General features: G+C 44.2%; 1 protein-coding gene across 2 annotated transcripts; it reads left to right on the forward strand.

Annotated features, from left to right (window-relative positions):
• Positions 1–3: 3 nt before the first annotated feature.
• Positions 4–12616, forward strand: L2HGDH (L-2-hydroxyglutarate dehydrogenase). Of its 2 annotated transcripts, none has more exons than XM_072116021.1 (10): positions 4–185; positions 4448–4563; positions 4790–4941; positions 5025–5156; positions 6323–6485; positions 7136–7170; positions 8182–8349; positions 8497–8654; positions 8979–9110; positions 9711–12616. In XM_072116021.1, the coding sequence occupies exons 1-10, from the start codon at positions 100–102 to the stop codon at positions 9904–9906; spliced, it is 1338 nt and encodes a 445-aa protein (XP_071972122.1). In that variant the 5' UTR covers positions 4–99; the 3' UTR covers positions 9907–12616. The 2 variants fall into 2 exon arrangements, with proteins under 2 accessions (XP_071972122.1, XP_071972124.1); XM_072116023.1 differs by having other exon boundaries at positions 94–171.
• The last annotated feature ends 7743 nt before the right edge of the window (positions 12617–20359 follow it).

The raw sequence follows: 20359 nt of genomic DNA on the forward strand, positions 1-20359 counted from the left end.
ATTCCCATTGGCTGTGAAGCTCCTGTGACCTGTGATTGGCTGACAAGAGCCCCGGTACTTCCAGCGAGCACTCACTGGCTCCGGAGATACGGAGGGGGAATGGCCGGGCTGTGCAGTGTGAGGGTCACCAGGGCTGTACAGCTGGGGAGCTCCAGGCTGTGTTCACATGGGGTGCGCGGTCACAGGTAACGCTGCGTCTTGCTCTGTACTGCTGTCGCAGCTACACACAGGAATATAGAACTACAGGGAGGCGATATACACCGCAGCCATATAGTGATGCTGCACATGACAGCTGATCCGCAGTGTCTGCTGCCTTCTCCACTGTATTCTCATTTACTATAAGCTGCACAGACCATCCATTATCGCTGCCCATATTGTCACTACATAACTGGAAATGTTTGAGGAGTGACATTAGGAAAATTATAAAAGGCAACTAAAACTATAGCATGATCTATCACAGTCCGAGCACGTCCCAATAGTGCAACTGACCCTTTAAATACACCCCAATATCACTACAGATTACAGTCCCCATTAATAAATAAGGAATATATATTAAAAGACCCTGGAGCAGGCTATCCTTTGGATGGGTTCACATGTGACGTTTTGGGCATTAGACGCGTGCATCAGAATGCATACGTTTTTCATGTGACAATGCGCTTGGCGGCATTGAAAGGCAGCGGTGTTAACACTTTAAAAGCTAGCTATGAAAGAAAATACTTTCAAAGCAGGCAAACGCCTAGTAACGCGAAGGATGCATACATCTTAACGCATACCCACAACCCTACGTGTAAGTGCACCCTTTAAAACAGACCGAAGAACAACCTCCCCTTAAAGAGGACCTTCTCTGCAGCCTCCATTGTTTACGTATAATTATCATTCTTTTCGGATCTCTACTGTCAGATGGGAGGAGACAGGTCCACCCATCTGGCATTTCAGCCCAATTAGCTTAATGAAAACTATTCTAATTAGATTCTGCCCCCAGATGGGGTAGGCTGGGTTCACACAACATTTTTGTGCTTTGTTTTTCCATGCTGCTCTTTTTGGCATACAGGAGGTGTAGTGGACAGACCAAGGCAACAACTATTTCCATCTGTCAATGTATATGCTAAGCGTATACATGGGCTTCTTTCATTACTTATACGCGTATACGCTTAGCGTATACAAAAAAGGTGATGTGAACCCAGCTTAACAGTCCGCTTCTGGCCAACCTACAATAGAAAGATAAAAATACTGACTTTGCTTACGACTGTTTGGTATAGCAGGAATAATTCAAGCTGTACCAGAATTTGTGGAGTGACACCAATTAATTTGTTATCCATGGCCTCCTTCCTTCTAAAAACATCTTTTATAATTATTCCAATGAGTGTTGGGTGTTTACGGACCCCCTAAGTTGCTGTGGATTCACAGGCTGTTACAAGGAGCAGAGAAGGTCTCCTCTCCCTCTGTAAGGCCCCTTCCACACTAGCGTTGCATTTCACGTCAGGGTGCAAACCGTTAAAAACCGCACCCGATTTTTGACTGTTTTTGTCTGTTTTGCAATTATCTTAAGATAATTGGGAAAAACTGTCAAAAACGCATGCATTTTTTAACCGGCTGCTTAAAAATGACCTAAAAACAGGTTCAAAACACCATGTGTGTCACCACCGTAAGGGACACACAAGTGACACTGCATTATTATGTATGATGTTGATTTTTTTTTTTTTTTTTTAAGGATACAAAGAGTTAGGGGTGTCCTTTTTTTCTGGGAGTCTACTGGAAATTACTGTACAATAACATTATTTGTAACTTCTTTGTCTAGAAATCTGCTCCAGTAGTGAGAGCACTTCTTAGTGGTGCTTTGGCTGAAGGATATAGCCGTGTGTGTTTCAGTCCCCCATATGCAGTGAATGTAGTGACACTACTCATGCACCATCACAGCTCTATTGGCATGGAGAAGATAGGGCCTGCATTCTCATGCTCAGTGAAGACCTAACTTTACCAAGATGTTGATTAGGAAACCTTGGATTTTGACCCTTAGAAGATGATTAAGTTGAAGTAGTTAGACATTGATAAATCAAATTACTGTTCACCTTACAAAATAGATTGGAAAACATTGTTTGGAATGTAGATTTTTCTCTTCACATATTAACACTTAAAATAAACCTAACTGGGCCGAATCTTTAAAAGAAATTTACCACGTGGAAGCAGTATTGTACACCAAGTTCACTGACGCAACTATTAACACGATGTTTCGTTTTGTAAATGCAATTGTTAACAGCCATTTAGCCCCTTAGTGACGCGTCCTGAAAATCTCTAATGACCAGGGATTTTTGGCGAATATTCGGAAGTGGCGGTTTAAGGGCCATAACTCTCGGGGTTAAAAGTGGAAAAAGTTTTTTTTTTTTTTTTTTCTTTTTGTAATTTATAGTACATTTTTTTAAAATTAACTGAAATTCTCTGAATTCCCTATTTTGATATATATAAGGGGGCACATTTACTTACCCGGTCCAGAGGAGATCCCGAAAGTGGATTGTACACGAAGAAGATCGTGCACCCGATATCCTGCATGTGTCGCTTCCTCGCTCAGGTCCCCCCTTAGTAAATAAGCCCCAATATGTAAAGTCTCTGGCAAACGGGGCGACGATGGCGGTGATTTTTGTAGTGTAGCGTGGGATTTTTTTTTTTTAAATTATATAGGGAAATGTCATTGTACTTTTATGAATAATTTTTGTGTACGTGTTATTTTTACTTTATATGTCCCCCATGTGTCCCCCTTGACTTTTTTTTTATTGTCTAATTTTACTTTACAAGTTTTCCTTTGTAACTGAGGCATCTATAAGGCCGGCGGCACACGTGGCGTTTTGAACCTGTTTTTGGGCCGTTTTTAAGCGGAGCTTTTTTAGAAAACACATCCGTTTTTGACCAGTTTGAATTAAGGTGATTGGTAAAACCATTCAAAAATGCATGCGGTTTTTAACGGACTGCTTAAAAACGGCCCAAAAACGGGTTCAAAACGCCACCTCTGCCCCTCTGTGCATCATGCTCCTTCAGTGTAATGCTGTAAGGAGCGGAGAAGCAGTAATGAACTGCATCTCCCTAGGGTCTCTTAACACCTGGAGACCACCGGGTCCTGTTCCGGGTCTAAAGACGTCGCTGCAGACTCCAGACATGCGTCCGCTGATGTCTAAAGTCAGCAGGCGGTCCGAGAAGAGTTCATCAAACAAATCTCTCTTTATCTGATCCTGTGCGTTTGAAACGCATTAATTCATCGCTACATGTGAATGCACCCTAACGCACTGGTGTGTTTCCCCTGAAACAGGATCCATTCTTCCTTTATATTGTCACTGACTATTTTTGAGAAAATAGCCTTTTAAAATTATGCAAATGAGCCTTTGGAGCACCTATCGCTGAAGCCCCTTTTGAAAAATGCATCAGTTTTTGACCGGTTTTCCCAATTATCTTAATTGAAAAAAGTAAAAAAACACATGCATCTTTTTGACCGGTTTTAATTAAGATAATTGGGAAAACCGGTCAAAACCAGATGTGTTTGCCGCTGGCCTCAGGGTGGTGACATACGTGGCCTTTTTGACCGTTTTTTTCCAATTATCTTAATTAAAACGGGCAAAACAACGCATGCGTTTCCAAAAACTCATGTGGTTTAAAAACGCATCCGTTTTTTAACAGACTGCTTAAAACCGGCCTAAAAACGGGTTCAAATGGGGGCTCCTGTGACATAGAAAAGAGCCCCTGAAGTTCATTTGCATCATTTTAAAAGATTATTTGCTCAAACACTAAGCCATTTGAAGATAAATGAAGAGTCCATCCTTTGCTTGGTATACAGTACTGAATCTGTAGCTTTTTTTTTATGGAATGAACATAAACCTGCCCTCAGAATAGGGCATGAATTTTAATTCCTAGAATTGTAGTTTTTAAAGAAGGTACATTTACTACATATGAATTGGGTTGTGTTACCTTGTACAGAACACTCCCTAGGGTCAAACAGTGATTGCACCACCTTTCAAAAAAAGATCACACTAAAGCCGGTTCTGACAAACTCTCACCTTGGATATTCAGGATTTACTGGCTCTAACCCAGAACTTCTCAATTGGCACATTCATTCAATTCAGTGAAGCTGGGGTGGGCTTAGTAAAGCCTGCACACAAATGGAGTGAGTTTGCCAGTTCTAACTTGCTCATATGCAGCTGGCTTTAGACCAATGTGAGACACTTTGTAGGAACCTGAGATATTGTGTTGTTGGGCCCTGAATTGATCATTAGTAAATAACCACAGAGGCTCCAGAGAATTATAATAACACGACTTCTTATTAAAAGATTTTATCAGGGATACAAAAATCACTCCCAGGTCTTCACACATCTCCCCTACATCTCAGTTTCCTATACACAGTATGTAAGGTGATATTAAACTGTAGTTTTTTTAAAAAAAAAATGTAAAAAATTTCTTCTTGCAGCACCTATGATGTTGTCATTGTTGGAGCAGGACTTGTAGGTCTTGCATCTGCCCGGCAGCTTATCCTGAAACATCCAAACCTCAGATTTGCCATTCTGGAAAAAGAAAATGAGATATGTAAGTAAATATACATGGGGAAAAAATATGATCAGGTTTAAGTAATAGCCCAGGATTAGAAGCAATATCAGTGTCGAACCTGTCCACGGGCTGTGTCTGGTATTGCATCTCATCTACATGCTGAGCTGCAATACCAGACAAGACTCTAACATGACTTATCAACTCGCAAGTCAACAACCGTTTGGACTTCTCAACTTGGCTTGTAAGATTGTGTGTTTTATCACAGCTACTCATCAAAGTGGCCATAACAGCGGTGTGATTCACAGCGGAATATATTACACTCCGGGATCTCTGAAGGCCAGGCTATGTGTTCGGGGGTCCTCTCTTCTCTATGAATACTGTGATAGCAAAAGAATTCCTTACAAGAAGTGTGGCAAGGTAGATGGTTATGCTTCAGTGGACACTTTGGTATACTAGATCCTTGTGTCTGTATTGACATTGTGTTTTGTTTTTTTTTGCAGCTGATAGTAGCTGTACATCACCATGAGGTACCAAGACTGCAAGCCTTGTATGAGAGAGGGCTCCAGAACAATGTACCAGAGCTCAGAATTATAAATGCCAAAGAAATAAGGGAAAAGGAGCCCTACTGTAAGGTAAAGAGGGGGATCGTGTATTGCCCTTGGATCTAGGAAAAGTACCGTATATACGCGTGTATAAGCCGAGTTTTTCAGCACAAAAAAATGTGCTGAAAAACCTCGCCTCGGCTTATACACGAGTCAATGATTAAAAAAAAAAAAAATACTCACCCTCCGGTGTCCCCGATGTTCGTCACGGCTCCCCGTGTCTTCTCTTCTGTCTTCTCTATCCGGCAGAGTCGCGTCCATGCGATCAGCCGGCCGTCGCACAGTGTGATGCGACGCTGTCGCCGCGGATGACGTCATCAGCGGCGACAGCGCTGCATCACAGTGTGCGACGGCCGGCGTGATCTCCCGGCCAGAGAAGAGTGAAGAAGCCGCCGGGAGCCGCGACGAACATCGGGGACAACGGAGTGTGAGTATTAAGTTTATTTCTTTATCTGTATACTAATAGGGGCGGCTGTATACTACTGGGGGCAGGCTGTATACTACTGGGGGCAATGCTGTATACTGCAAGGGGGCAATGCTGTATACTGCAAGGGGGCAATGCTGTATGCTGCAAGGGGGGCAATGCTGTATGCTGCAAGGGGGGCAATGCTGTATGCTGCAAGGGGGGCAATGCTGTATGCTGCAAGGGGGGCAATGCTGTATGCTGCAAGGGGGGCAATGCTGTATGCTGCAAGGGGGGCAATGCTGTATGCTGCAAGGGGGGCAATGCTGTATGCTGCAAGGGGGGCAATGCTGTATGCTGCAAGGGGGCTGGTTGGCTGTATACTACACCCTCGGCTTATACTCGAGTCAATAGGTTTTCCCAGTTTTCGTTGGTAAAATTAGGGATCTCGGCTTATACTCGGGTCGGCTTATACTCGAGTATATACGGGTAATAATTAGCTTGGGGTGTCGGTTTGCTGGATTGGCTGTTCAGCCACCAGCTCAGCAATATTTTCAAGTTGCACAGCCAAATGGGAAGTCTGGTCTGCTCGTCTTGAGTAATAATATTCAGTTTTACGGTATATAAGGTTCCTATCTTATGCGGAGTCTGGTTTAAAAGAGTGACCCTTCCTATCTAATGCAAGTAGTGCTTATTTTTCTCTTGATTTCACATGTTTGCTTCCCAAACTTCATAAAGTGACTGACGTTTTGTAAACTGGAGTAACATTTGTGTGATTTTTTTTTTTTTGCAGGGGGTGATGGCACTGGACTCTCCGCACACAGGGATTGTAAATTACAGACAGGTAGCTCAGTCCTACAGTGATGATTTCCGTGATGCTGGAGGAAGTGTCCTAACAGGTTTTGAAGTATCAGATATAAATATGGTGAATGAAAGCCCAGCAGGATCAGAGCAATGTAAGTTATTCAATAGTGTCCGAGGCTGGTGTAGGGGAAATGTAACTTATCTTGCCGGTCATTTCTATTCAATGCAATACAATGTATGAGCTTGGTACACTATAGTATATTGCTTATCAGTCAGCGCTGGCATAGAGGAAAGGCTTCCCTTGACACTATTTAAAAAGGTGAAAAAGGACCCAGTAGTTGATCTCGGTCAATTAATATTTTATCATCCCATCAGTTAACCCTTTAAAGACCTGGCCCTTTTTTCATTCTTTTCAAGTTTAGAGAAAAGGGGGGGTTATAATCACCCCTCTTTTCGGCAGCCCCCTTTCTTATAAAGACAAACCACAGAAAAGTAGGCATTATAAGGAGAAGGATGCAGGAGAGAAGGAATTATAAGGTGGGCTTCATGAAAGGGGGCATTATTCGGGGGCCTGCTAGAGTAAAGGATAGCATTATGTGAGTTGGTGTTATATAAAGGGTATGGGAAATAATGGGACCACTTGGGGGCGCACCACTGAATTGAATTGCCGTGCATCTGGTCCCTTTTTATGAAAAGATTCGGGACTACTGGTCTATACCACTGGACTCTTATGAATAAGGCAAATATTGAAGAATAAAGTATCATTTTAACATATGGAAATATTTCCTCTTTTTCTCTTTAGGCTTGAAATATCCAGTTGTAATCAGAAATTCAAAGGTAATGTGACAGTCTAGTTATAGCTAAATTCTGCAGTAGAAATCTAGACAATCCGTCAGGTTTTTTCTTTAGCTTTGTTTTCCAAGCATAAATAGTGTCTACTAGGCCACTGGCTTACCAGATGTACACACCAAATCACATTAAAACTGCACCTATAAGAAAGTTACATTTATTTTACAATGTAAAATCTTATACTTTCCTATATAATATACTATATAATCATACTATGATTTTTTTTTTTATAATAATATTAATCCCAGTACTGCAACCATTAAATAAAACTGTCAGCGCATTATCCAGCGCAGTCTTAACATGTGGTGAATGTAGGGTATGTGTGATTAAAAAGGTCACAAACTGATATTCTTGCTGGTCCCAGGTACAGATTTAAAATTGCACAACGAGCTATAGTAAAATTACTGTTGCTCACACAGCGTTAACAGGCAAACATGTTAATAACACATACATGTCCATAATTCGGTTAAAATAGCATGTAAGCAACAGTGTTGTACTGAATAGTGGTCATTTGTACCTGCTGTCATTTAGCATTATTCAAGCAGAGAGTATCTACCATGTGTGTTATTATTTTGTGTGCTACCTACATGTGAGCATTTTAGTTTATGGAAATGCATGTAGGTATCAGGAGGTTCTTCATACCTCGTATTGCTAATTAAAATCTTGGAGACTCCTATGAATACCTGTATTCGTATAAAATTCACAAACAAAACTAAGTACAATCATACCATGTTAAAGAGAACCTATTAGGGCGATTTGGGACACTAAACAAAACTTCAGGGTTTTTTTTTTTATTTGATCACAGACCTATAGGGTGATTTGTGACACTAAAGCACCAGATATGTCCCTTCATCTAAAAACCTTATCTTCTTAAAAACATTATCCCATATGGTCAACACCATACAATAGAAAGACTAGATTAAAGAATGCTAAAGAATAAGTAAATGTAAGTAACAAAGGATTTAGTGATCACTTAATAATCCTGTCTCCTTATTGCAGGGAGAAGACATTTATTGTAAGTATGTGCTGACCTGTGCTGGTCTTTTCTCAGACCGCTTGTCCCAGATCAGTGGATGTAGCTCCGAACCTCGCATTGTTCCCTTCAGAGGAGACTACTTGGTGCTGAAGCCAGAAAAGTGTTATCTGGTTAAAGGGAACATTTACCCAGTAGGTATCATCTTTACACCACTTCACCATTCATATAAAATCGTTAATAAGATGATTTCTGATTTCAGATCCTCATTTTCACGTCAAGGTTTTTATAGTACTTGGTGCTAGTAGAATATTCACAGCTTTCTCCAATTTGGGCTGTAGGTTCCAGATCCAAGGTTTCCGTTTCTTGGAGTCCATTTTACTCCACGCATGGATGGGAATGTGTGGCTTGGCCCAAATGCTGTGTTAGCATTTAAAAGAGAAGGCTACAGACTTTGTGATTTCAATGCCAGGGATTTTGGTGAAGCCGTCACATACAGGTAGAATCCATATTTCTTTCTATTGTGTGTATACAATTTATGTGTATTGCATCACCTATTTACCTATAGAAATGGTTAATACAGTGTCTGTACGCAAATGTTATGTTTGGACATGCGGTAGATGTTGGCTCCTACATGTATTTGACTGGTGGCCGCATCCTGTTACATGGTATGGATTTGATGTAGTCGCTATTATAATGGCACATTCTTGCAGTGCACAAGAATTTACGATTAGATCAGTGCTGCTACATCAAAACTGGTGTATAAGTGTTAATAAATAATTTCAGTGATAGTCAAGTCGAGTTTTTTGTAAATATATTTCAGCGGGCTTCGTAAATTGGTTTCAAAGAATCTAGTGTATGGCATGGGGGAGATGTATCGAGCGTTGTTTCTACGAGCGCAGCTGAAGGAATTGCAGAAGTTTATTCCAGAGCTGTCTATTAACGATATTCTCAGGTGAGATACATATTTCTTGATATACTGGGAAATCTGACTCCTGTAAAAATAAAAAAAAAATAATTAAAAAAATGACTGTGATTGTGTGTATTGGATGTAGTTCACAGATTCAGAATTGCACTGCTACGCAAACAAAAGCATTATTTGCAAAACCTTGGGTTATGGAGCTAGCCGCGGTCTCCTAACAGGGCCCCATAGCAGCCATATGGAGTGCTTCTTTATTTTATGGTTGTGTGCTGTCATTACTCTAAATAACACTAGGTGGCACTGTAGGGAAAACAGAAGTGTCAATTGAAGTTTTGCCAATAACTTTTGGTAGGTGTAACCAAAGGGGGTATAATTTTAGTAGACCTCACTAGTAAGGGGGGTTCTGACATATTTGACTATGATCCAACTTTACAAGCTGTAGTTCCAAAGAAGAAGGCAAGAATAGAAAGTTATTACGTTAAAACTACACACAAGCTACAGCACTTATTAAATCGCCTCATTACCAGGAGGCCATGGGTTTTCCCCCTAACATCTAAGGTTGGGTCATCATTATTTATTTATTTTATTTTTTTTTCAGTCTCCGCTTACAGTTTGTAACCCTTTCTTATTTAGGGGTCCTTCTGGAGTCCGAGCACAAGCCCTGGATAGAGATGGCAACCTAGTAGACGATTTTGTTTTTGATGGAGGTTCTGGAGATCTTGCAAGTCGTGTTCTGCATGTAAGGAACGCTCCATCCCCAGCTGCTACCTCATCACTTGCAATAGCGGAAATGATTGCCTCTGAAGTGGAAGAACGGTTTAGTCTTTGAATGCTGATCATAGGCTACTGAATGTGCCTACTGTTTAGGAGTCAACAAAAAAACTTTTATATGCACAGGATTGTGGCAAGAAAACATGTGGGCCAGATACCAGGAATCCAGATGGTACCTAAAACCTGTATAAGTTTCACTAAACTGCAGTAACATTACTATCGAGTTCTCTTTGGGAAAAACGCAAGCAAGAGAGGCCTGTGTTATTCCTGAACAATTACATCTGAAATCATTGTGTATTATGTAGCTTATAGACAAGATGGGTGATGGACAACATAGATTAACAATTGTTGGGTCTGGTGGCATTTTATTCCCAATTTACCCTACAGTAAATGGCTTATCTTAGCTTACACCTTGTTTTAATAGGGTCAGGAAAGATAAGGAGCTACCACGCACCTTCTAGTGATATTCATCTCTTAGGGCTTATTCACACAAGTGTGTCTTGTCTATTAAAAATGCATCTTTTTTTTTTTTTTTTTACATCCTCAAAAAAAATTGTGTTTTCACATTAGTTAAAAAGCAAAACACTTGGTTCCTCAGCATCATCAGTGAAAAAAATTAAATGCACAACAGAGGTGGGTTTTTCTGGCTGTCCTATAGACTTCTATTTTCTATGATCTGCAAACATGAAAAAAATAGGACACGCTTTAAAATGTTTTCCGCAGTCCATGGATTTGTTAGAAAATAACATGGCTTACTATCCATCTGTGAAAATCACATTTGGCATTCTACGAAAGCAAATTAAAGGGGTTGAACACTTTACCTCATGTTTTTTATGTGTGGGGAAGGTTATTCTTTCCTTTTACCTCATCAGCCAGACATTCATGTCCATAAAATGTCTGGTGAGGGTCATGTGATCTCTAACAATTGCCTTGCCATGACCTTATGGCCGTGAAGGTCCTGGCAGATTGTTCATGGACTGTTAGAGATCACATGACCCTTCATATGTGGCCATTTTATGAACAGGAAGGTCTGGCTGATGAGGTAAAAGACAGGAGGCTTCACTTTACATATCATGAAAGCGGAGCAGAACTTAACAACACATGAAGTAAAGTGGCCAACCCATTGAATGCATGAATAAGCCCTTAAGGAAACCTACCGTTTCAAAATGGTCATTTTGACCTAAACGTACCTTTACCTTTGGGTATGTAAGCTGATGCTGGTCTTGTTAGGGCAGATAAATCTGCAGTTTCTGCAAAAAAAAGTCATTTTCACACTAATCAAATGACCCCTGGCACAGGATTCTCGGCGCTTGGTCACAATCATAATAATGCCCGCGCTTTGCGTGTGCGAAACCCTCCCTCCGTCGCTTGCTCCCGAGAGCCGGTAACGTCACCGAGCTCTTGGAAAGCACTGGCGCATGCGCACTGTATCTTAATTCCCCGCTTTGTATTGCGGCCATGCGCATGCTCCAGTGCTTTCCGAGAGCTCGCATTCTTATGATCGTGACTGAGCGCCATGTGTCATGGGCACACATGCGCCGAATGGGGATATTTGATTAGTGGAAAAATTGTTTCGTTTTTTTCCCCGAAACTGCGGATTTATCTGCCTTAACAAGACCACCTCCATCATCAGATTACATACCCCAAGGTAAAGGTATGTTTAGGTCAAAATGACCATTTTGAAATGGTAGGTTTCCTTTAAGAAGCAGGCTCGATCTCATATGTTGGGCTGTGTCAGATTTATTGTTGCTATTAACCTGTTTTCTAATTGGATGTTTACTTCCGATAGCTGTAACCTTTTGTATATCTATCTATTTCCAACTACCGTACATAGCCTATTGGGAGCTCTCCTCTTCGGGAAACATTGTAAAAGAAAATGAAATTCCCCTATGGTTTGTTATAAATTTCACACAGCTAGGGCTTAGTTCACACTTTGTTCCACAGGTTCCTTTCTACTTTCCATTATTAATAGTGGAAAGTAGAGCACAGCATACCGCTACTCCCCCCCCCCCCCCCCCCTCTCTCCGCTTCCGTTTACCATTTCCATTCGCTCTCTTAGTATGGAGAGTATAATAGAAAGCCCCAACATAAATGTGAACTGGGCCTAACCAGGTACGATATGACTATAGTAAAGCGCAACTAGAACAATTTTACCTCTAACACTTCTTCTGATAAATCTCCCCCATTCTGTCTATGCACCGTCCCGCCACTTTCTGCACAATGCAGGGAAACTATTAACCCTAAGTGCTCATACAGCACTGACTATACACATTAACTGTTTTACTGCTGGTTTCGACTAGTAAATGCTCCAAACTTCTCCATGTGATGTGATCACCTAGATCCTGTATATACACTAGGCAGTGTTCAGTGGATTTTCTCCTAAATTACTGAATCAGAACGCACAAGGTATCATGAGATGTGAGTGAACCTCAGTTTGACTGCTTCAGCAAGTTTTGTGTGTTTTTTAATAGTATTACTTTGCTTTTTGTGTACAACACTACAACTTTGTGGTACAAATGATCACTGTGTATTACACTTTGTACTTATACAAATGGGTGGGGTAACGGCAGCATATGAAGTCCTCTGAGGTCTCATTCAGACGAGAGTGTCCCTCAACATCATCTGAGAAAAAAAGACTGCACAAATGTCATCAGTGTGCTGGCTGTTTTTTGCAGATCCAATATAGAGGTTTGCCCACTAGAGAAAATTCTCAAATGTCAATCCCCTGTTGACGTTTACACAATAAAGATCATTTTTAACCCCCTTGCTTTACAATTTTACTCAATTGTTTTAGCTCCTATCACTTAGTAATGGTCAGTGTAAAATCCCAGTGTAGGCAGGGACTCTCTAAGCAGACACTTCATGATTCCTCCAGTACTGTGAGATGCTGAGTGCTGACAATGTGCTTCGATTATCAGGGTACCAGGATTATATACACTTTCATTTACCTTCTGAACGTTGTAGTTGTATCTGACACATAGAAAGTGATGAGACAGATCAGATTTGAGATCCATGAGATGCATATTACACACAATGATAGTCAGCTCTGCTACATCTCCTCTCACACTATCAGATCTGTTGTGCCTTCCTCCCCGGGTAAAGAACATATCTAGCTATAGCTTATAGCTCTCCTCTCGCTGCTTCTGTTGTTTGCCTACAGCAGAGATCACAATAACACCTGTTCAAGCATCTATTATCTTCAAAAATAGTCAGATGTGGATAAATCTGCTCCGGACTATTCTCCACTCTCCCTCTGACTGCCCACTAGTTGCAGTCTATTTGGTGCAGTAGCGCAAGGTCAGTAGCGCAATTTGGCGGGGAGCGAGCACTACTCGTCCCTCAAGCAGTGTGTACTTCTGCACACAGAGCCATTGGCAGGATCAAGCTGTCTGTGTGACAGCCCGTTCCTGTACAGTGATCTGTATATACATATCCCTGATATCAGTGATCCTATGGGATGTTGCCATAAGATCACTGTGATCTGTATATAATAGTAGGGGACTAGAGATGAGCGAACATGCTCGTCCGAGCTTGATGCTCGGTCGAGCATTAGCGTACTCGAAACTGCTCGTTGCTCGGACGAATACTTCGCCCGCTCGAGAAAATGGCAGCTCCCGCCGTTTTGCTTTTTGGCGGCCAGAAACAGAGCCAATCACAAGCCAGGAGACTCTGCACTCCACCCAGCATGACGTGGTACCCTTACACGTCGATAGCAGTGGTTGGCTGGCCAGATCAGGTGACCCTGGGATAGACTAGCCGCTGCCCGCGCTGCTCGGATCATTCTGTGTCTGGATGCCGCTAGGGAGAGAGCTGCTGCTGGTCAGGGAAAGCGTTAGGGTGTTCTATTAGCTTACTGTTAGGCAGGAGTGATTCTCCAAGAACCCAACAGCCCTTCTTAGGGCTACAATAACGTTCTACTTTTTTTTTTTTTTTATTTGCAGCTAGTACCATATTGTGAGGAATTTGCAGGGGGACTTGCTACCATTGTGTTTAGCTCTTAGTGACACACATATCCACCTCAAACACCAAAGTGGGAAAATTTATTAGGGGTTTGATTTCAATTAGGCACAGTCTGCCATTTACTTTTTATTTTACGTTTATTTTTTTAATAACTCAGTGTCATCTCATCTGGCATAGTAGTGTGCTTTCATACTTGGCTAGAAAATAGCCATAGGAGAATCCAAACAGCTTACTTACGCCTACAGTAGCGTTATATGTATTTGATTTCTGGTTGATCTGCTGGTGGCTGTACTTGCTGCAGTGCATCTACTAGCCAATTGTGAGCAATTTGTAGTGAGACTTGCGACCGGTGTGTTTTGCGCTTAGTGACGCACATATCCATTGCAAAGACCGAAGTGGGAAAATTTAGTAGGGGTTGGATTTCAATTAGGCACAGTCTGCCATTTTTCCTTTTTTATTTTACGTTTATTTTGTTTCATAACTCTGCGTCATCTCATCTGGCATAGTAGTGTGCTTTCATACTTGGCTAGAAAATAGCCGTAGGAGAATCTAAACGGCTTACTTACGCCTACAGTAGCGTTATATATATTTGATTTCTGTTAGGATTGGGTACACAAAAGACAGGGGATAGTGTGCCCTGAGCTTGCCCCAGCCTCTGTCCCTTCCTATAGCCCCCCCACGCTAAACCGTGGGGCGACTACTTGAAGACTCAGAATACACTGGTTTAAGTGTGGGAAGGGAATCACAAACAGACTGACAAACATAAAACACAAAAGAATAGTAAACTAGCCGGAGTCACAACGGGAGGGTACGTCAATAGCAAAGTCAGTAAGCAAATAGTCAATGTCAAAAACTAGCCGAGGTAACAACAATACAGATACAGAGCAATACAACCTAGTGCAGCAAGCAAGTGGAGAAAGAGATTTCAAACACTGGCACAGGTGACCAGTGAAGCTGCAATTTATGCAGCCAGAACTCCACCTCCAGAACCTGATAGGAGCTGGACAGCATCTGGGAATTAACCCCTCATGGTGCAGAACAACCAGGCACCAAGCAGAGGTTCAAAGTCCCAGCCACTCCTAGACAGCGCGAGATCTTAGCAGCCGCTGCCCAGGACGAGAGGTGGAGTTTGCGCGGATACGCGCCGGGGTTCGGAGAACGCTTCTGGTACCACCAGAAGAACCGGAAGTCCCAGCAATCTCCCTAGCGAACCTGACAATTTCTGGTTGATCTGCTGGTGGCTGTACTTGCTGCAGTGCATCTACTAGCAAATTGTGAGCAATTTGTAGTGAGACTTGCGACCGCTGTGTTTTGCGCTTAGTGACGCACATATCCATTGCAAAGACCGAAGTGGGAAAATTTAGTAGGGGTTGGATTTCAATTAGGCACAGTCTGCCATTTTTCCTTTTTTATTTTACGTTTATTTTGTTTCATAACTCTGCGTCATCTCATCTGGCATAGTAGTGTGCTTTCATACTTGGCTAGAAAATAGCTATAGCAATAGGATAGCATCGTTTGGTTTTAAAAACTCAAAAACACAAAAAAAAACAAAAAACACAAAAAAAAAGTTAAAAAAAAATTAAAGTTTTAACTCTCATTTTTAAAATGTTTAACCCGAGGGCTAGGGGTAGAGGACGAGGGCGGGGACGTGGCCGTCCAACTACTGCAGGGGTCAGAGGCCGTGGTCCTGGCCGGGGTGAGACACCACCTGCTTATGAGGGAGCAGGGGAACGCCGCAGAGCTACACTCCCTAGGTTCATGTCTGAAGTTACTGGGACTCGTGGTAGAGCACTGTTGAGGCCAGAACAGTGCGAACAGGTGATGTCGTGGATTGCCGACAATGCTTCGAGCAATTTGTCCACCAGTCAGTCTTCCACGCAGTCCACCCATGTCACCGAAATCGCCACTCCTCCAGCTCCTGCACCTCAGCCTCCTCCCCCCCAGTCTGCCCCCTCCCAGGAAAATTTGGCATTTGAACCGGCATACTCTGAGGAACTGTTTTCTGGACCCTTCCCACAGTCACAAACCACTTGTCCGGTTGCTGCTGAGCAATTTTCCGATGCCCAGGTTTTCCACCAGTCACAGTCTGTGGGTGATGATGACCTTCTTGACGTAGTGGAAGTGTGTAAAGAGGTGTCCGACGATGAGGAGACACGGTTGTCAGACAGTGGGGAAGTTGTTGTCAGGGCAGGAAGTCCGAGGGGGGAGCAGACTGAGGGATCGGAGGATGATGAGGTGACAGACCCAAGCTGGGTTGATAGGCCGGGTGAACACAGTGCTTCTGAGACGGAGGAGAGTCCTCGACCAGAACAGGTTGGAAGAGGCAGTGGTGGGGCCAGACGGAGAGGCAGGGCCAGAGCTGGTGCATCAGCCCCAAATGTGTCAACTAGTGAAGCTCCCGTGGCGAGGGCTCTTGCGGCGAGGGCTAGATTTTCAGAAGTCTGGAGGTTCTTTAAGGAAACACCGGATGACCGACGGACTGTGGTGTGCAACATTTGCCAAACCAGGATCAGCAGGGGTTCCACCACTACTAGCTTAACTACCACCAGTATGCGCAGGCATATGAATGCTAAACACCCCACTCAGTGGCAACAAGCCCGTTCACCTCCGGCCGTGCACACCACTGCTCCTTCCCCTGTGTCAGCTGATAGTCAGCCCCCTGCCCAGGACCCTGCCACAAAAACCCCATCGTCGCCTCCACAGCATCCACCAGCGTTCAGCTCTCCATACCCCAGACGCTGGAGCGGAAACGCAAATATAGTGCAACCCACCCGCCTGCCCAAGCCCTTAATGTCCACATCTCCAGATTGCTTAGCCTGGAGATGCTGCCCTATAGGCTAGTAGAGACCGAGGCCTTTCGCAACCTCATGGCGGCGGCCGCCCCTCGGTATTCGGTCCCCAGCCGCCACTACTTTTCCCGGTGTGCCGTCCCAGCCCTGCACCAGCACGTGTCAGACAACATCACCCATGCCCTGACCAACGCCGTTTCTGACAAGGTCCACCTGACCACGGACACGTGGACGAGTGCTGCCGGGCAGGGCCACTATATATCGCTGACGGCACATTGGGTTAACTTGGTGGAGGCTGGGACCGAGTCTGACCCTGGGGCTGGTCATATACTGCCGACGCTGAGGATTGCGGGGCCTACCTCGGTCCAGGTGTTTCAGGCCTACTATGCCTCCTCCTCCTCCCACCCCTCCTCCACCTCCTCCTCCGAACTACCATCCGTGGGCACGGCGCCATCAGTCGGTAGCTCTAGGCACAGCAGCAGTGCCGTCGCTAAGCGACAGCAGGCGGTGCTCAAACTGCTGAGCCTAGGCGATAAAAGGCACACCGCCCAAGAGCTATTACAGGGCATCACGGCGCAGACTGATCTGTGGCTGGCACCGCTGAACCTGAAGCCAGGCATGGTTGTGTGTGACAACGGCCGTAACCTGGTGGCGGCTCTGCAACTCGGCAGACTGACACATGTGCCATGCCTGGCCCATGTGTTAAATCTGATAGTTTAGCGTTCCTCAAGACATACCCCAATCTGTCAGATTTGCTCACGAAGGTGCGCCGCATCTGTGCGCATTTCAGGAAGTCCAGCACAGATGCTGCCACTCTCAGGGCAGCGCAGCGCCGCCTCCAACTGCCCGCTCACCGACTGTTGTGCGACGTGCCCACGAGGTGGAATTCAACACTGACCATGTTATCCAGAGTTTACCAGCAGCGCCGAGCGATTGTAGACTGCCAGATGTCAACTTCCACCAGAACTGGTAGTCAGGTCAGTCAGCTTCCTCAAGTCTACAATGAGGAGTGGACGTGGATGTCTGATATCTGTCAGGTGCTGAGTAACTTTGAGGAGTCAACACAGATGGTCAGTGGCGATGCCGCCATCATCAGCCTCACCATCCCGCTGCTTGGCCTGTTGAAAAACTCTCTGATCAGCATGAAGTCGGAAGCTTTGCGCTCGTCACAAGAGACGGGGGAAGAAGATTCCCTTGTTGATAGCCAAAGCACCCTTAGGTCTGTTTCTCAGCGCATATCGGAGGAGGTGGAGGTGGAGGAGGATGAGGAGGAAGAGGAGGAGAATGTTGGCGAGACACAAGAGGGGACCATTGTTGAGTCCTTCACTGTTCAGCGTGTATGGGCAGAAGAAGAGGAGTTGGAGGAGGAGGAAATGGACAGTCAGGCCAGTGAGGGGAGTGAATTCTTACGCGTTGGTACTCTGGCGCATATGGCAGATTTCATGCTAGGCTGCCTATCCCGTGACCCTCGCGTTCAAAGAATTTATTCCAGCACCGATTACTGGGTGTTCACTCTCCTGGACCCACGGTACAAGCAAAATCTTTCCACTCTCATCCCTGCAGAGGAAAGGAGTGTGAGAATGCATGAATACCAGCAGGCCCTGGTGCACAAGCTGAAACAGTATTTCCCTTCTGACAGCGCTAGCGGCAGAGTGCGTAGTTCTGCGGGACAAGTAGCGAGGGAGAGTAGGCGAGCAGGCAGCTTGTCCAGCACTGGCAAGGGTACGCTTTACAAGGCTTTTGCCAGCTTTATGTCACCCCAGCAAGACACTGTCACCTGTCCCCAGTCTCGGCAGAGTAGGGCTGATCTTTACAGAAAGATGGTGAGGGAGTACGTAGCTGACCATACCATCGTCCTAAATGATCACACAGCTCCCTACAACTACTGGGTTTCAAAGCTGGACATGTGGCACGAACTGGCGCTGTACGCCTTGGAGGTTCTTGCCTGCCCTGCCGCTAGCGTCTTGTCCAAGCGGGTTTTCAGTGCAGCTGGTGGCATCATCACCGATAAGCGTACACGCCTGTCGACTGACAGCGCTGACAGGCTGACGCTTATTAAGATGAATAAAGCCTGGATTTCTCATAATTTCCAATCTCCACCAGGTGAAGGAAGCTCAACCTGAATAATTGATCCACTCCTCCTTCTCCTCCTCTTTGTACAGTAAAGCAGAGGAAACTGGCTATTTTTTGACAGGGCCCACTGGCTCTAGCTATAGTACTTTATGCATTTAATTTTTCTGGAGGGCCACCGACCCGGTCCTCTGCTTTAAACAATTTTTGGGAGTGCCACATACAGGCACTCAATCTATTCAATTTTTCTGGAGGGCCACCTACCTGCTCCTCTGGTTTGAAAACTTTTTGGGACTGCCACATACAGGCACTCAATCTATTCAATTTTTCTGGAGGGCCACCTACCTGCTCCTCTGGTTTGAAAACTTTTTGGGACTGCCACATACAGGCACTCAATCGATTCCATTTTTCTGGAGGGCCACCTACCTGCTCCTCTGGTTTGAAAACTTTTTGGGACTGCCACATACAGGCACTCAATCTATTCTATTTTTCTGGAGGGCCACCTACCTGCTCCTCTGGTTTGAAAACTTTTTGGGACTGCCACATACAGGCACTCAATCTATTCAATTTTTCTGGAGGGCCACCTACCTGCTCCTCTGGTTTGAAAATTTTTTGGGACTGCCACATACAGGCACTATCCAAATTAAATTGTCTCCATAGCAGCCTCCACACGTCTCCATTGCTACCTCCAAAAGTCGTCCATATAGCTGCCTCCATACATCGTCCCTTTATCAAACGAGGTGTGTCAGGCAGAAATTTGGGTTGTTTTCATGGATTCCACATCAAAGTTGTTAACTTTGTCGCCACCCAGCTGTGTTATCCACAAAATATACTAATAAACTTTTATCATTTACCAATATTATTTCAGCGCTTCTTGCGCATCTGTTTACATTCCCCTCACCCGCCATATCCCAAACTTATAAGAACGCTACTACACTTGATCTTATACAAAAGGTTCTTAGAAGTGCTGTTTGGGGAGTAGCCTAGAGATAGGGGCTTGGATTGGCGAAAGCTCGCCTGGCTGCGGAGCGCCAGCTCCATCCCAAGATCCAACTAACATAGTTTTAACTGCAGCACCTTTAATCTACTATTAGTTCACTGCCTCCATAATAATAATAATAATCTTTATTTATATAGCGCCATCATATTCCGTAGCGCTTTACAAATCATAGGAAACAAATACAAATGTAATGTAACAGAGCACAACATTTGTATGGAACAACAGGGGTGAGGTCCCTGCTCGCCAGAGCTTACGGTTTATGAAGATGATGGGGTAACACGAGGTAAAAGAATATTTAATGGTCAAGCCATTCTTCTTAGGGAATAGAACAAAATATAATAAATGGAATTGCTGTCGCTTGAACCACTCAGCCGTCATCTTATATACCAGGTCCAGGGTGAATGGGACTGTAGAGAAGTCTGGTGCCTGTTGGTTGCTGGATAACAGATGGGAGGACGACACAGGACGGGTTAGTAGAAGAGTTAAAACTTCATGCAGTTAATGAGTGTTATAGGCTTGCCTAAAGAAATGGGTTTTAAGAGCACGTTTGAAACTTTGGAGGTTAGGTATTAGTCTGATAGTCCAGGGCAGAGCATTCCATAGAATTGGTGCAGCTCTAGAGAAGTCTTGGAGACGCGAGTGGGAGGTCCGCACTAGGGTAGAGGTTAATCTAAGATCACTGGCGGATCTAA

This window comes from Engystomops pustulosus, chromosome 7 (assembly GCF_040894005.1).
Source record: "Engystomops pustulosus chromosome 7, aEngPut4.maternal, whole genome shotgun sequence".
NCBI lineage: Eukaryota > Metazoa > Chordata > Amphibia > Anura > Leptodactylidae > Engystomops > Engystomops pustulosus.

Excerpts from the sequence above, each read along its gene's own strand:
- L2HGDH (XM_072116021.1), top strand. The coding sequence starts at position 100 with ATGGCCGGGCTGTGCAGTGTGAGGGTCACCAGGGCTGTACAGCTGGGG. Across the intron at positions 4,564-4,789 it reads GGAAAAAGAAAATGAGATAT|CTACTCATCAAAGTGGCCAT; the intron begins GTAAGTAAATAT and ends GTTTTATCACAG. Across the intron at positions 4,942-5,024 it reads CTTACAAGAAGTGTGGCAAG|CTGATAGTAGCTGTACATCA; the intron begins GTAGATGGTTAT and ends TTTTTTTTGCAG.